General features: G+C 33.0%; 3 protein-coding genes across 7 annotated transcripts; 1 reads left to right on the top strand and 2 right to left on the bottom strand.

The window, feature by feature from the left end:
* Window positions 1-77: 77 nt before the first annotated feature.
* On the bottom strand, window positions 78-1,992 carry LOC143183606 (uncharacterized). Its single transcript, XM_076385231.1, has 4 exons — window positions 1,391-1,992; window positions 899-1,317; window positions 701-841; window positions 78-611 (listed from the first exon to the last, which is right to left on the bottom strand). Exons 1-4 carry the CDS (start codon window positions 1,990-1,992, stop codon window positions 457-459), a joined length of 1,317 nt encoding a protein of 438 aa, XP_076241346.1. The 3' UTR covers window positions 78-456.
* A 574-nt stretch (window positions 1,993-2,566) lies between these two features.
* Window positions 2,567-4,392, bottom strand: LOC143183069 (uncharacterized). Its single transcript, XM_076384465.1, has 4 exons — window positions 3,890-4,392; window positions 3,450-3,812; window positions 3,057-3,360; window positions 2,567-2,983 (listed from the first exon to the last, which is right to left on the bottom strand). The coding sequence occupies exons 1-4, from the start codon at window positions 4,022-4,024 to the stop codon at window positions 2,724-2,726; spliced, it is 1,062 nt and encodes a 353-aa protein (XP_076240580.1). The 5' UTR covers window positions 4,025-4,392; the 3' UTR covers window positions 2,567-2,723.
* Window positions 4,393-5,626: 1,234 nt separating this feature from the next.
* On the top strand, window positions 5,627-16,642 carry Iml1 (GATOR complex protein Iml1). 5 transcript variants are annotated; one of them, XM_076384985.1, is made up of 25 exons: window positions 5,627-5,807; window positions 5,939-6,304; window positions 6,385-6,510; window positions 6,578-7,049; window positions 7,117-7,313; window positions 7,398-7,678; window positions 7,753-7,982; window positions 8,059-8,274; window positions 8,334-8,480; window positions 8,549-8,695; window positions 9,348-9,356; window positions 10,213-10,430; window positions 10,516-10,721; window positions 10,793-10,967; window positions 11,051-11,251; window positions 12,003-12,098; window positions 12,811-12,884; window positions 14,315-14,422; window positions 14,488-14,698; window positions 14,767-14,875; window positions 14,940-15,173; window positions 15,259-15,419; window positions 15,503-15,671; window positions 15,750-16,066; window positions 16,127-16,642. In XM_076384985.1, exons 2-25 carry the CDS (start codon window positions 5,954-5,956, stop codon window positions 16,322-16,324), a joined length of 4,653 nt encoding a protein of 1,550 aa, XP_076241100.1. In that variant the 5' UTR covers window positions 5,627-5,807; window positions 5,939-5,953; the 3' UTR covers window positions 16,325-16,642. The 5 variants fall into 5 exon arrangements, with proteins under 5 accessions (XP_076241100.1, XP_076241099.1, XP_076241101.1 ...); XM_076384984.1 differs by having other exon boundaries at window positions 7,750-7,982; XM_076384986.1 differs by lacking the exon at window positions 9,348-9,356 and having other exon boundaries at window positions 7,750-7,982.
* Window positions 16,643-16,969: the final 327 nt, after the last annotated feature.

Raw genomic sequence — 16,969 nt, 5'->3', positions numbered from 1 at the left:
TTTAATCACCTTCACGCCAGTTCCTCTTTTTTTTACTATCTACAAACCTTCGAGTATCGAGGCGAGAATCTCCATATTCTCCTTGCTATTGTTTCCTTAATTCATCTAAATAATGGACGAAAAACGCTACTCACGATTACCTTCAGATACGTTTGTACTCATTGATTACAGGGACGAGTGTAAGAAAAAGAAACGAAGGTTGTAAAGCGTATCAAAGAATATCTGCTATGAAATAAAATTATACATATATCAGGATATCGACTACGTCGGAACGTGAAAATCATTCGAATCGCGTGACGCAACACACGCAAGAACATTTAGACTTTCTAAGACAGCCTCGGTACACGAGTCTGTAAGCCAAAGTAGTGTTTAATCGTATCCTTCGTTTTGCAAAGGACCAAATCGCGTGAGTGTTCTACAAAAATCACAAGTTCCTCGAGTCCCGATTGTTGACATTCACTGATAGGACGTACAGCGTCTCTTACTGCTAATCTTCGGCTGATTTTGCATTTTTCTCGCATTCGATGGGTTCACCTCGACGTCCTCGGAGTCATCGACGATTCCCTGCCAAGGTGTAGGGTTCACATATGCTGGTTTTGCTTTCTGATGAGCTGATAAGTCAACACAAATACCAAAACCATCTTTCATTGTACAGTATTGCAAACATTTAAAATATAGAAGAAACTAGACTGAAACTAACGCAATAGTCCTTGCGTGGCAGGCTTCGGTTTATTCTTTGCCATTTTTCGCCAATTCTCATAGGCTTTCATGCTTTCCTCTAATCTCTTTTTCTTCTCCTCATCGTCTTGCTTTTTCTTTATCTCCTCTTTCTTCTGACGAGCTACACGTGCATCAAACATATCAAATTTTGAACGAATTCAAGTCGATCTTTTTTTACCTTTTTCTTCCTCCTTCTTTTTACGAGCCCACTGACGAAGATGCAGAGTCTTCGCCACGGCAGCATTGTCTACGAAGTCTTTCAACTGCTTTTGCAACTCCAGCTCCTTCTCGACCTCAGCTTTTTTCCTCTCTTCTTCTTTCTTCTTCCTCTCAGTCCATTTCAAAAAATTCTCTCGCTCCCTCTTTTCCCTCTCTTCTTTCTCACGAGCCTGTCTCTGCGCTTCCATTTGCTTTTTCCTCTCCGCTAGATCTTGTTCCTCTTTTCTTTGTCGGGCCATCTCCAGTTTCCTCCGGGTCCACTCACTATACGTGAGTTTCTTCACCATCTCGTTCTCGTTCGATCGAGTCTCTGAGATGTTAATGCTCGACAACGACGTTGTAGAAATTTGGACGACTTGATGCCCATTCAGCGCGTACCTACACCATGAGACATACAATTTATAGGATTCGCAGAGGGAAGAAACTACTTTTGCATATTGGGTCAACTCACCTGGCAGAGCAAAGCTCGTCATTAGTTTCTGCTCTACCAGCGATTTTGCATCGTCTTTCAACTCGAGAGGATGGTTTGCATGAAATCACGGATTTGGAACGCACAATGCCAGATTCAAAAGACGTGGGCGTAGTTGGAGAATTTAAAGAGTAACAACGATACGTCTCTTGTGCCAATACTTGGTCGCCAGCGTGATTCACGTACGAAGTGGCCAAATCATTCTTGATGGACAACGTGGACATTACGTCGCTCACTTCCGTAAAATCACCGCAATTACCCTCGATTTGCCCACTGTCGTTGGAACTGACCTTCACGCGAATTTGTACCTCGTGTTCTTCGTCCTCATCGTTTAGCGTCTCGGCGTAGATGGCTGGGTTGATAAATCGAACTTCTGGGCCAGATATGGAGCTAGTTGGAGTCGTACTGTAGCGGATTAGCCCATTGCTTTGGGAACTTCCCTTTCGATTGCTGTCAGTCGTTAAATGATTATAACGGTCAGAACCCATCAGCTGTACATCGTTGGCGTTCCTTCCGCGGTGCATCTCATTAAAATCATCCCCTTGTCTCCAATCATACCAGCTGTCAACGTCGCTGTCAACCATCGTCAAGTGTCCTTAACCCTGGTCTAGTAATTATACTATGATTATTACGTATAGACAAAAGTATGCCGAATTTTAAGAGCGTGTCACATATCGTTGGCTAGTTGCTATCTCTTAATCAGTCTTTAGGAGGCCAGATGGTAATCGCAAATGTGTATTCATCCATGATTCACGTGATGTTGCACTTTTCGTTTAACAAACAATAACGAATCCCCTTTGTAAATGACGTCGAATTGTGACTATACATCAAAGTGAAATTTATCGATGAATGTAGAGAGTTCTCGCGTGAGTCTGCGTTTGGATTTTGAAATTGACAGGGGTGCCGTCTTCAATCAGGAGGAACACCCTCCATTAAGCAACTCCTAGTGATGCTAACGCGACTGAGATTCGATAGTGTCTTGAACGGTTTACTGTCGACACTTTTGCCAAAGTTTTGCGTGGAAAACAGATCACGCTCGATTTACTTATATTTAATTTCATTCGCCTCTAATCGAAAAATGAAAAATAATGAGGAATATAATTTCTACTATAACTCGGTTAACAAAAGTTTTATTTACGGAAACATAAATTTACGGAAAGTGAAATAAGACTTTTTGTAGATCATAAAACGCAGGTAGTTTATTTGCTAAATTTTTTTATTTATTTTTAACTTATTGTATATCCTTATATTAACTTGTGCTTGATCGACATATCACTTAATTCTTGATTCAACATTAATTGAGATCGTAGAGAAATTAGCGTTCAGTTGATATGAAGTTTCTTAAATTCGACTCGGTTGCATTGTTCTGTCTCGTAATCATAAGATACTCTTCTGTAATTTCCTCAGGTTGTATCTTATTGAAATATGTTTCTCGTTCCTGATGCACGTAATGCGTGTCATCGAAATTGAAATGCAATCCGAGTACGATATTCAGTGCAGAAGTGTCATACGCGTGACAACCGGAATACCGGTATTGTGGTTTCTTATTGAATCGACAACCTGCCGATTGAGCTCCTGTAACAGAGATTGGAAATTATTCGTAATTTAATACGTAAAATTCGAGTAAAATTATTTGCAGTATACATACCAATAGGGCAAATGCAATCTCTCGTTAGCGCGCATTGAACCCATGGCAACATTACTTTCTCTCTAATTTCTTTAATATTCCTAATAACTAAGTGTGATGCTCTTATTAAAGGGAGAAAGAAAAAACTTTCCACGGAAACATGAAAATATTCATACATCTTTGGATGTGTCAATGAACTAATGGCATGCCTTGTAGGCCAGGTCAAAATCCCAGATTTTGGTATAAGATATTTCGAAATATCTGACGAATTTAAACGTACATTTGAATCCATGTACAATATATTTCCTAATGTATTTAAAGCTGTCTGTAACATATAAAAGAGATATTGATATATAATAATTTGCACTGTTGATAGACACATTTTTATAAGTATAATGTATGAATGTTGCTTACCTGAATAACTAAAGGTCTATAAACATGCAGTCTATCATCTTCAACGTGTGCTGGAAATTGACTTGCATCAAAATGAATCACATTACACTTTGTAGAATTACAAGCAGCCCTAATATTTTGCAACGAATCTTCATTTAATCCAACACTATAAACGACAATACTATTATTTGGCAAAAAATGACTGACATTTTTAACAAAGCCATAAATGTGTTGCTCATTTCCTGGCCTTATTAGAGATACAACTGTCACAGTTTGAGATTTAAAACTAAAAGGTGTTGTGCTTGTTTGTCCATCAAGACCAAGCATCGCAAGATACTTTGAGTCTGTCACCAAACGTTTCTCTTCAACATCTTTCAAGTTTTCCTGTGAAAATAAAAAAGAAAAAATGTAGACTATTATTGAATACTATATATTATGACAACTGTCATAAGTATATTTACTTGAAAGTTACGTAGCTGCTTGTGAGTCTCTGTAACCAAAGTTTGAATGGAGGGTCGTTGGTTGCTGAGAGCAATAAAAACGATGCTGGTTCCTGCTATGCAAATAAGCAACAGTAGCAGGCCTTTGGTACGCATCTCTCATCATTTATTCAATATGTTTTTCCAATTTTTAAATAATAATTACACTTTGACGTTATGTTAAAAATATTATACGCAGGTTATAGGCTGTCCCTGACATGCCTGATCAGTATAACTAGAGTACATTGCCGACAGCTGAACATCGATAACGTATATCGACTATTGTTTATTTTATGATTTGTTCCAGTAATCTTCTGCGATATGATTACGTAGGTTAAAGTACTTCAAAAAGCTAATAACAAAGAACTGTCAGTGTTCTAGCAGACGCCGCATTCGTAGGAACTTTATGGCCGGACTGGTAGCCTTGCATTTGAGTCACAGTTCTGCAGAATCATACCGCATAACTGCATTCTGATACCGCATATCTTTCAGAATTTATATATATTACACATATATTTCTAAACTAACGCGACTCAGGATAGTATATTCTTTAGGAAAAGTATTTGTAATGTTAAAAAAATTATATAGTAAAGTAATAGACTAGGCAACAAAATTATCTAATAAAAATTATCTTATTGAATAATTATATAATTCATCTGAAGAAATTACTTCTTACTTGCAATAAATGATTTTGTCCATATCATTTAAAATAATTTCTAGTTACCTGTAGTTCTTACTGAGCTTTTATGTTTCATATTTACTTCATTCATGATCTATTTTATTGGACAAAATTTAGTAGTTTTAAACGTAGATCATTCGAACGCTTGAATATGATCTAAGAAATATTTTTAATCGCATGTTTAGAGAAAAATTGCAAGTTTGATATTTAAATAAATATGTAAATTAAGCTCTATACGATTTTCTAAATTTTTAACTCATTATTAAGCTAAATTAAGGAGCATTCTCAATTCTTAATAATATTACATTCTTCAATTCTTTTATTATGTCCTAAATATTATTAGTTAAATTAAGTCATAGGATATATGATTCATAATGTATATTATTCTACTGTTATTCTAAGAAATATAATACTCATAATCACTGTTGTCTGTCAGCCATTTTCTGTAATTGCTCTTTCGCACATAAGAAAATGATTTCATGAAACGTAGACCAAACGTAATGTAAAATCTTAGATCAAAGTTAGATAGATTGAGTTACGTAACATCAGACTGATTTGGTGACTGTAATCTATTCATTCATTACGCGTATCAATTATAATTTATGATTAATTCACTGATGAAAACGTTTGACTATTGCGAATGGCCTTTGATCCACAACAATTCCTTCTTTCTTATCTCATTTTTGCTCTTTATTCGGGAGGCATAGTATCGTATGGGCATTTACATATTGCACAGTCTTATCGTCTTCATATGCAACTAGTTCGACTGCATTCAACTATGCATACAGACGCGGTTGTTGCATCAACCAAACGATATCGATCGTTTATAAGAGAAACTGGTGGCTAGTTACATTCTTCTATAAAACAAATGTGTGTCGCCAAAATTCTGTAGAATAAAGCATACTAAAAATTTGTTTGTCAAATTCAATACTAATTTATTTACCTTGTGTATAGTATTCATTTTTCTTATCCTTCATGGGTTAAACGAAGAACTACTTATACATGTCATACATGGTAGAATGCATCAACACAGAGTTGAGTTGACAGAGGGAAGGGTTTGAGATTCATGTGAGGCATAGAATACCTCATGTTCATTTAGTAATAACTCATTGACATCTTTTGATGACACGTTATTGACAGTATACACAGATGTATTACTTAAAAAGTAATACGATTTCTGGATATTTTGAAGAAATATATTGTGTTGGGTGAATATTGATAGTAAGTTGTTTCTCAATCTTGTGTCAGTGTATGTAAAGTATAGGTTTATAGAGAAGTTCTACAGAGAAAATATTTTTGTATTTAAATGATAAAAATATGCTTGTATTATAACGGACTTTAACTATCAACAGAGTAATGGGCTAAAAATGAAGCTGTTTAAATTAATAGTACATCAGAAAACATTTAGTGAGGAAGATTTGATAATTAATCCTAAAGATCACCCAGGAATAAAAACTGGAGATGTTGTCGAAATTTATCAGCCAGAGGTTGAATTCAGCCGTCTACTCCTTCAAGTCACATCCTTTAAGGAAGACTTGCAAGGACGTGAGACAATTAGTGTGGAAAATAATGTAGCAACAATGTTTCAACTAAGAACATTTGGGGATGTTTATATGAATGTAGTAAACCCAGATGATGTTGCTTTGGATTCTGTTGAACTTACTTTCAAAGATCAATATTTGGGACGTAGTGAAATGTGGCGTCTCAAAAATAGCTTGGTAGAATATTTTACTTAATTTATATTTAGGTTCTGTTTTAATTCTACCATTTTCATCCTTTCTATATGAACTTTCGTCAGGTTAATACTTGTGTATATATGAACAAAAAGATTGAATTCTGTGGAGGTAGTATAAGGTGTCAAGTCTATGAAATGTGGTCACAAGGAGATCGTGTTGCTTGTGGTGTCATAAATAATGATACTAAGGTTTGAATTTAAATATAGTTTATCAGAATATCTATACAACATCCATATCTAAAATCATAATTTTTAGGTGGTGTTTCGTTCTTCAACAAGTATGGTTTACCTTTTTATCCAAATGAGTTCAGAAATGTGGGATTTTGATATTCATGGTGATCTATATTTTGAAAAAGCAGTTAATGGTTTTTTAGCTGATTTATTTCAAAAATGGAAAAAGAATGGCAGTAATCATGAAGTTACAATAGTCCTATTTTCAAGAACATTTTATAATGCTAATAATTTGGAGGAATTTCCAAACCATATGCGTGAATGCTTGCAGCATGATTACAGGGGAAGGTTTTATGAAGATTTTTACAGGGTGGTAGTACAAAATGAAAGATTTGAAGATTGGAGTAATGTATTGGTGCAATTACGTAAACTATTTACAGATTATCAAAAAATTGTACTAGAATATCATCAAAAGCCAGGTGTCACAATACCAAAAGCTGTGAATTCAACAGCTGCACAGGGCAATTTTTTAGAAGTTTTAAATATGTCTTTAAATGGTAATAATTATTGTCTTAGAATTAAGAATATTGCTGAATGTCCATCTTAATCCAATATCTTTTTCAGTGTTTGAGAAACACTATTTAGATCGTAGTTTTGATAGAACTGGTCAATTATCAGTAGTTATAACACCTGGTGTAGGCGTTTTTGAAGTTGATAGAGAGTTGACAAATGTTACAAAACAGAGAATCATTGATAATGGAGTTGGCAGTGATTTAGTGTGTGTTGGAGAACAACCACTACATGCAGTTCCTTTATTAAAAGTATGTTCAGTGTACTAAATAGTGTTGCATCTTGGTATACCAACATCACGACCCACCATATTGATATTTGTTGTATGATTTCAGTTTCATAACAAAGATACATCTATAAATGCACCAGATTACAGTATGCCACACTGGATTAATCTCAGTTTTTATTCTACAAATAAAAAGATTCCTTATTCAACGTTTATACCACGTATAAAACTTCCTCAAAGGGTACCAAAACAATCAGCTGAAAATGGAAAATTACAATGTAAGAACAAGCTTCTACAGGAGGATCCGAGAGAATGCTTACATAATACTTTATTTGACTATGATACATATGATGCTCAAGTTTTTCAGTTACCTTCTGTCCATACATCAAGGTATAATATAAAAATATAATATGTTAGTTATAGTTTAGATATATATATTGTAGCTTAAAATTTTATATAAGTAGTCTGCAACGAGTTACAACAAGAACCAAAAAGACAAGTGTTGCAAGTATGGAAACGCATAATAATGCACATATGTTGAAACTTCTGAAAAGAAAAATGTCTGATCCTGACATTCATCACCCACCACCTGAATCACATTCACCTCCAATAGCTACAACAAGAAGTGCAGCAATCTTAATACCACATAGAACAGATGATATTACTAGCAGTGAATCTAATGGAGAAATTAATGGTATGTTTTCATATTATTTTAATTGCATACACACAAATATAATTCCAAAAAATATATTTTATTTTGTACTATATAGAATCAAGGACATCAGTGAAAAGCGACTTAACTGATTCGGAAATATCACCGCCATTCAGACCAGTTGTCGGGAGTGCTGGCAGCCCAACAAATACAATGTCTCAACCAACAAATATCATTAGACCTAGCAGAGCACTTATTAATCCATTTGATCCATCTCACGTTACAATAAAGCTTACTAGTAATCGGCGAAGATGGACACACATTTTTCCCAAAGGTAAATATTAATTTAAAAAATTCTGTGAATTAATAATTAACATCAAGTGATTGTTACAGGACCAACAGGTGTGCTTATACAGCAACATCATTATCAAGCTGTGCCAACACAACTGTGTTCAGAATCACATTCGGATGTTATTTCAAATATAAGCGGATCCCCTATGGACCACAACGAAATTTCTAATTCAAATCAATTCCAAGATCGTTAGTATTATATATAAATTATATAAATGTTGTTTTATTGGAATGCATTATATTCGTGTTTTTCACAGACACGAAAAGTAAATCACAGAGGCTAAATCTGTCGCTATCAAGCGGCGATAAAGGTGGAAATCCAGGATCTTCTACCGGGAATAAGTCCTTAACACTGTTATGGGGTGCTACTGGTGAACAAGAATGGACCCCAGCATTGACAACAGGTTTGCATGTATTTACATGATGAGAACATTATAGAGGAAATAGATTATATAACTACTGGCAAACAATATTTTATAACATATTCATGTAACAATATACTAGCCACATTATCATTTACAAGTCTTTTTAATAATATCTACAATTTGTAGAAAGAATTTCAAAGTAGTTCTTACTCAAACAATTAATTAGTATGATACATAAAATTAATTGTTCATTATTTATGAAGTATAATGCTTCTTGGCCGTTTTGAAAGAATAATAACAACATAGATAGTATGCAGGAGTAATATTGCTCAATTAAATGATCTACTCTTCATTAATATTAAGTTAAAGTGGATTCAAACCAAGAAGGATTAATAAATCTATTCTGAAATATAATCCCTTAAAGAATGAAAATAGTTGGGTGTATACTTCGAAAGAAAATATTGTTTTTCATGTAAATAAAATGAAAGTTTGGCACACAATCACACAAATCATCATGCATAAGAAGTATTTTCATTCTTAGACATGCTCATACTTATTTTTTAATTTTATCATTCATTTATATGAATAATATTATGAAATTTATTTACATGCTATGGTACATCTTATTGGGATGCAACGCTGGACGTATTGACGCGTGTGTGATGTACAACTATGATGTCACATTTAACAGCAATCATAGGTTAGCGCAATACGTTATTGAGGGTCAATTCGGTTATGGTATACATTTACTAGGGCATTTAATTTACAATAACTTAGTTCTTTATAGCTAGTTCTTATGATTCTTCTATGCATGTATGCCTTCCATCAGAAACAAATGATTTTAATTTTAGTAGAGTTTTTATGTAGTGATCTATTAAATATTTATTATAATTATGAATATGTATACACCTACTTCAAAGATTTCATTATCTTTTTCTTCTACTGATTTCACGATTTCGCACTAGTTAAAACTGTGATTTGCCAATTCGACTCACAAATTCTTCAAACATTCTTCTATCTGCTTTGTACTTCTTTCACTTTATCATAATGCCTTAACTATTTTGTTTCTTCCTTATTGATACTGACTTCTAGTAACTTATAATTTCTAGTAGAATTTCGTATGAGTATATAATACATCTTCATTAGTTTAGTACCTTCTCTATAGTTTACTATAGCATCAAACAACTTGCTTAAACCATATTTAGATATGTACATGCTGAATACAATACTAATTCTTCCTAATTATACTCAGTGCACTCTACTTTATGAGGTAAAATTGTGTATACTTCATTAAAACACATTCAAATTAATATACTTTGCACTGCATGTTTTACTAGTCACGATTATTTTTTTATTTCACATTTCATAACATTGATATTGTGATACTGAAACCACTATTTTCAATAAATATATAATTTATATTAATTGCTGTAAATAGATAAATTTAATACTTATAGTTATGAAGTTAATACAAAATATTGATAGACTACCTATTCTTTACTTTTATCAATCGAAAATATACAGCTTTTATGTATAATGAATATTTTATTTTTCAGGTGTTGATTGGAAATCATTGACAATCTCGGCATGTCTGCCTATTACTACTGATTATTTCCCAGACAAAAGAAGTTTACAAAACGATTATGTTGTTTCGGATTATAATCTTTTACCTGACGATGTTAATGCAGACTTTGCTCAACAACGGGCAATATATAAAAAGCCTTTAACAACTGCAGAAGTATTTAAGGAGCTTGTATCGCAACGATTAGCACAGGTATTAGTAATATTAAATATACATTTACTTACACGTACATGTTAATTAGAATTATATTGTGAATATTTGTCATTGTTTTGTGAAGGGCTTCCAACTTATTATCTTACCTACAACTAAGAAAAATCAAACTAATACCCCTGGCAGTAATGCTGTACCAGCAATAAGTTCTGTGATGCGTGGTCGGCAAATAGAATCAGAACCAAAAGAAGAGTATTTATTAAGTATTGGTAGAATTTTTCATAAAATATCTTTATTCGATAACTGTATAACTGTTACCAGATATCGACCGAGGTGAGTGACTTATTTATATTATAAACTAATGAAAGACAAAGAAAAAACATTTTTATTATATTTTTTTATAGGCATCCTTATCCTCCGTTTAATATTCATTATCTCTATCGATTTCATGCACCACATCATGATACTTATGAAGTGTCGTGGGCATCTTTTACAACAGAAAAACTTGAAAATTATAACTGGAATTATTTAGATCATTATATTTGCACTAGAGGCCACACTGACTTTGCTCTGGTAGAAGTAAGATTTGCCGATATTCCATAATGAATATTAAATAGTTATTTTTATATTATAATTTATTTAAATTATCGCAAATTTTATAGGCTCTTAAATACTGGAGGTTCCGAGTATTTTTATTACCTTTAAATAATTCAGCAACCAAAAAATTTTTGGAAGGATCTTCTAGATGTGACATATATACACCACTGACAGCTCAAGACCAAATTTCTGTCATGAATGGATTTTTAAGATTCATTGAGTTATGGCCGAATAAAATACGTCGCTCAAATCCTAACAAAAATTGGGTAATTTTTTTATGATACTTATTTAAAATAAGATCTACAATTCAGTTCAAAGGAAATAATCACTGAGTACAAAGTACCGAACATAGATAAAAAATATCGAAAGAGTACTCCACATAATTTTCTATAGAAGGAACTTCGATATTATTTTCCTTTCCATTTAATTTGATTATCAAATAATTTAGTTAATGAATTGTTTTGTATTATATTATGCTATATTATCGCACTTTATGATTGAATGTCGCATGCCTGTTGTACAATGCCTAAGTAACGCAATTTATTTCAATGCTTTTATTTTATTTCTGAGTACATATTTGTTCTTTAGTATACATATTACTTTATTTGATTGTTACAAACTGCAATTTGTTATTTCGCAGTGCGTTTGTAAATTTTGTAAGTTTTGTCATTGTAATATTTTAGTGTGTTCCTGAATGGTGCACTAGGTATATAAGACATAACAAGCAATAACATGTTGGCTAGTATCAAATGAAAAAACGAAAGGAAAAAGCACGACTTTTCTACAAGCTTTCTCAGCACTCAAATAATATCGACTATAACATTTTTGAAACAGCAGAGTTTTGTTATATATTTTAACTAATTTTTCTGGTGTAACATTCTTTAAGCCAATATTACAGTTAGGGGGTCACCAATGCAGAGTTACACAATCACACGAAATATATACACATGTCATTTAATACAAATAGATCAATGAAGTATTAGTACAGGGAGGGGTATTTAGCATGATATGTTTCAGAACCCTTCAACTCTAGGTGGTGTTCCCCCGAGAGATCCTGCCTCTCACTTGACCAGACGCAGGCACAGCACGAGCCTGATAGTCCTCACTAACCAGGTATATCCTCGCATCCTGTAGCCTCGATATGCTGAGCCAGGTGTCATTGAAATCACTATCATACTGTAGGCTTCAAACCACGTACACACTTGTCTTATTGGCGATAAGGATCAACTTTGACAATTTTAGTATTGTTTATTATTAGACATATTATTCGTTTTAGTTTCTAGATGTATTAGATTTAAACAAATTTTATTAATTTCTTCGGCATATTCAGAAAGACTCCGTTTAGTGCATGCAATACGACGCAGTTGAACATGTCCAAATCCACTGGTTTTCTATATTTTCTCTAAATTTTACAAATGGTACTTTTTGGATCCATTCACTATTAATAGTTTCTTAATTACAAATCAGTTTGAAAAATGGAAGAGATAGCTTTCGCATACTTAACGAGTCCCTTTGGTAAGCATCTAACGGAGCTTTATCGAATTTAGTTATGATATTCAAATAGCTTACACAACATATTCCACAATGAATGCAACATGCTTGATATCTGCCTTGAATGCGCGTATGATTTAGCAAGCTTCTATGTAATGCAAAATGTCGACGTTTAATTTATTTCCTTCTTCTTTTTCATAATGCAATAATGCTCTCTAAGTATATTGTTAATAATTATATATCATTACAGTAAAACAAACCAGATATACATCTTCGTGATCATGAGCTTACTCATACATTTACAATTACCCATACTCTTCATCATGCTTTTCAGACCAGTCTAGTTGGCAGCTCTCCCTTCAGGGAGCGACTTGGAAGCAATCGTCTACCAGAGAAACCAAGACCAAGGTTTGAGCTTACATTGATGATTTCAGCATTGTTGCTTTGTGCAAATGTAATGTTATAGCTTGCAGCATATCCATTTTGCAATGGTGGACCATTGCAACTTCGTGTTTGACAATTCTTTATTTTGCTTGTTTGCTTTGTGCTACATGTGTTCTGTTACTAAATAGGATTCCTCTTTAATTACGTACACATTCTTAAATAATACACAACTTTCATATAGCAATTTAGATTTTACTCATATTCATGTTTTAGTTCTCTTCATTAAGCGTTTCTTACCATGATGTAAGAGAAAAAATGAACTATAATAAGTTAGAATTATTTCAGCCATATTCTCGCAGTGATATGTGAATGATACTCAAATAAATTATTTTGTAGTTTGACACATATACACACATATCTTAGTTCCATGCTTGTGGTAAAGGAAATAGTTTACTGTCAGACACAAATAACACTAAATATGCATTTCTTCACAGTTACATTGTATTTCAATCAGAGTATTGCACAGTTTTTAACAAATTTTGTACATGTATGTTTTATAAAAATATGAAAAAATCATTTATACATACTCGCCTCATGACACTTGACATGTTGCATTAAGGAGGACGTGATATAAGAATGCTAAGTGGTTTAATTTATATTGTGAATTGTGCTTTCAAATATTACATGCTTCCACTATGGTGACGAGTATAAAGGTACCTCTAATGTGTTATATATCTGAACGGAGTGTGACCAGAACAGACATTTGTATTTGTAAATGTCTATGGAAATCTTTGTACATAGTGCCTATTCTATATCTTTCAGCTGCTTTTATCTTTCTTTCCATCATTTAGTAAGCATAAGATACAGAGCACTTGTACCATTTGCTTTGAATTTGAAGCATATTCCATCAGTCAAATACATGATTGTGTATGAATGCTCTGTACATAGTAGAAATATTGGTAGTGAGTGAGGGAGTGACGGGGTTCTCTGTACAGGAGAGGCATGTAGTGAATACCGCTGCGACTGCCCGCACGTGCCTCGACACTCCTCGCCACGTGCCAAACAGGTTGGTTTAACTTTTTTTCTTTGAATTCGACTATGAACCAGAATATTTATTATTCATTAAGAAATATGTATGTACATATTAGATGAATAATTCAGAATAATTCAAATATTTGTCATAAGGTTTTAAAAAGGCGCTCAAATGAAATGGAGCACATCTGTGAGAAAAACTTAAAAAGTTAACTAATTAGTACATACATATCAAATGAAGATATATTCTATACCAATTACTGTCTGAAATAAGTGCAAATGATATTATGTCTATGCAAACAAATTTTGTGGCTTTTCACATTGCAATTTTAAACATTGCTTAATTTTCTATCATCTACTCTTTCTTTCAATATTGTCCAATAAAAACATTGTGTAATTCTGTTGCCTTCTATTTTTGTTAGGTCGGGATCTAAGGTAATGGATAGGGGCCGAATTTCACCCGCAAGTGAAGCTGTGTTACCCCTCTCACTTGAACAACAACAAGATCATTTTGATTCTAATGAAGACAGGTGCGATAAATAGAAAATTTAATTTAATCATTTGCGTATGGTCCATTAATATGCAGCCTTTACAGTGCAAATATGGAGTTAACAAAAATAAAAAGTACTGCTACGTATAATGAAATCTTAGAGGCAATGAAGCATCCTCAACATGGTGTGGTAGGATCTCTCACACAACATCCTTCTTTACCGAATCAAACATTCGTTAGCGCGGATGCAGTGCAGTGGTTAAATAATCATATAGAAGGTGGAATAACTGTGGAAGGTGCTATTAACATTATGAATGTAAGAATAATTATTCAACATATTAAAAAGAACTTGATCATATTGTAATATTGTATGTCTCAATGTAGGGCATGATACAAGAGAAATTAATATGCCATGCTTCCGGCGACTTTTCAAAGCCATTTATTTTAGGATTTTATTTGTATCATGTGGTACAAGATAAGGAAAATCAAAAAGGTATGTCGTAATATGTAACTTTTAAAATGCGCGACTTATTTTTCATATTACATGTACATTTCAGCTGCAGATTATTTTTCACCTTCGGGTGATTTACAAAGTTTTGAGAACGAGTGGGTGGAAGTCGAGATAAAAGCACCAAAAGGATGGTGTGAACCTACTTCACCCACAGCTTTCTCGACAATGTCTTCTCCCATAACTATACCTAATTGTGATACAGTGGATGAATCAAATGTACCCCCTTTTCTTAAGGATGATTTGGACTTAGCAGATTTAGGAGATGATAAAGATTGGCGTAGTAAGTTTAGCAAAGCAATTTAATGGAAGTATTTTATACTTATTCCTATTTCATGTACTTAATTTTGAGTACTCATTTCTTTCAGTTCCACCATACAAACACACTCATTTAGATATCGACATAAATAATAGAAGTGACAGAATTGAATGGGGTCACTTAAGGTATCAATCCATCTACAAAGTAGATCATTCTTATGAGCTCGTAGTGCAGTGGGTGGCATCATCTGGTAGCATAGTTGCTGACCTAGTGAGTATACACAGCATTTTATATTATTTAGAAATAAAAATTCGCCAAATTCTAACATCATATTTTATTTCTATGTTGGGAAGATATTTGTATGGCAACGTAAAGCTCAAATGTGTGGAATTCAAATGGTTCCTATTCCCAGTGATCCATTAGCACTACCTTATACTTTGAAAAGCGATCCTTTAAGAGGACCTATTTTTATACCATTAAATATAGAATGTCTTATGACAAACAAACGAAATCTTTTTGAAGGTTTGTTATAAATTATTCATATAAATGTGATAAAAAAAGTAGAAACATTGAGAGGTTAAGTTGAGCCATTAATTACAGAATTTCGAGAAGAAACCTACGCACAACGACTTTTTCTTTTTCAAGAAGCAATTGTACAAAGGTTTGGCTTTGTTCCGTGTTTAATAGAAAGTACCGAGAATGACCACCAATATGTACATATGACTGGCAACGCGTTTATACTTATTCCTTCTACAACGAATGCAAAATTTCGTCCACGTGTAGCTACTAATGTTGTAAGACGGAATACAGGACAAAAAGGATATCCAGTTCATTACGATCAGCCTAGTCCCCATGAAGCTTACATTACGAGACACGTTAGCGGAAAAAATAAAGACGACTACAGTCCGGATAAAAGAGTAAGTATATGCAATTTATTTTTAAAGGGACAATTGGAAGTATAATCCCTGTTCATTTAGGTGGGATTTCTTTGGTCATGGAATCATATGCTTAGTCGAAAGTGGAAATCAGCAACTACAGTAGCTGGTGATGAACTATTTCAAAAGAAACTTATTCAAGACTTTAGGCATTTTACTTCAAACGGGAATAATAGATTGAAACAATTTTGGGAATCGTGTTGGGAAATAAAAGAGAAATCGTGTACACAAATAAGCTGAAAAGTCGAATAAAATATACAGGTACTATTTTATAAATTTACATTTTAATTATAACAGTCAAGGAACTTATTTCTGCCATAATTAAACAATTACCTCTTTTAAATTGCTAAAATAATCATTTAGAATGTAACATGTACTTGTGATAACAATTATAATGATAACGAAAGTGTGTACAAATTTAAAATATTTGCTGGCGCTTAAAAGAGAAAATGTAAATGAACTTAATGAAACCAATGTCTGTAATGTACATTTCAAGTTTCCTTAGTTTGCATAAAGCACATGTTTTTACGAAACTAATAATAAATTTATAATTTTTGTTACTTATACGTGTATTTATACTCTCGTGTCGAGAAAAAATGAAATTATATATAAGTAAAATGATCTGTGTTTTTCCTCGTTGAAAAATGTTCAAAAATAATTAATGTTGACAAAGAATGTAATCTTGTTTTAATATACATATGCTTTAGTTTTAATATAAAAAAGATATTAAATTATCACCTTTAGTATTTTTATAGGTAAATACAATGAGCAAAAAAAATATCGTGTTTTATTACCACAAATACATTACTAATCTGACTGATTTTATAATCTACCAGTTTCATAATGGATTTGTAGTAATACAACGCAATATTTTTGAGCTGATTG

Source organism: Calliopsis andreniformis, chromosome 9 (assembly GCF_051401765.1).
Source record: "Calliopsis andreniformis isolate RMS-2024a chromosome 9, iyCalAndr_principal, whole genome shotgun sequence".
Taxonomy (NCBI): domain Eukaryota; kingdom Metazoa; phylum Arthropoda; class Insecta; order Hymenoptera; family Andrenidae; genus Calliopsis; species Calliopsis andreniformis.
The sequence above is the reverse complement of the archived record's forward strand: the minus strand, read 5'-3'. Positions and strand labels throughout refer to the sequence as shown.

Bases quoted from the DNA above. Each gene is read 5' to 3' on its own strand.
- LOC143183606 (XM_076385231.1), bottom strand. From the start codon at position 1,992: ATGGTTGACAGCGACGTTGACAGCTGGTATGATTGGAGACAAGGGGAT. The intron at 1,318-1,390 runs GTGAGTTGACCC...CTCATGGTGTAG, and splicing joins GACGAGCTTTGCTCTGCCAG to GTACGCGCTGAATGGGCATC. The intron at 612-700 runs GTTAGTTTCAGT...TTGACTTATCAG, and splicing joins TGCCACGCAAGGACTATTGC to CTCATCAGAAAGCAAAACCA.
- LOC143183069 (XM_076384465.1), bottom strand. From the start codon at position 4,024: ATGCGTACCAAAGGCCTGCTACTGTTGCTTATTTGCATAGCAGGAACC. The intron at 3,813-3,889 runs GTAAATATACTT...TTATTTTCACAG, and splicing joins AGCAGCTACGTAACTTTCAA to GAAAACTTGAAAGATGTTGA. The intron at 2,984-3,056 runs GTATGTATACTG...TCTCTGTTACAG, and splicing joins AGATTGCATTTGCCCTATTG to GAGCTCAATCGGCAGGTTGT.
- Iml1 (XM_076384984.1), top strand. From the start codon at position 5,954: ATGAAGCTGTTTAAATTAATAGTACATCAGAAAACATTTAGTGAGGAA. The intron at 12,099-12,810 runs GTATATCCTCGC...CATGCTTTTCAG, and splicing joins TGATAGTCCTCACTAACCAG to ACCAGTCTAGTTGGCAGCTC. The intron at 14,423-14,487 runs GTGCGATAAATA...CAGCCTTTACAG, and splicing joins TTTGATTCTAATGAAGACAG to TGCAAATATGGAGTTAACAA.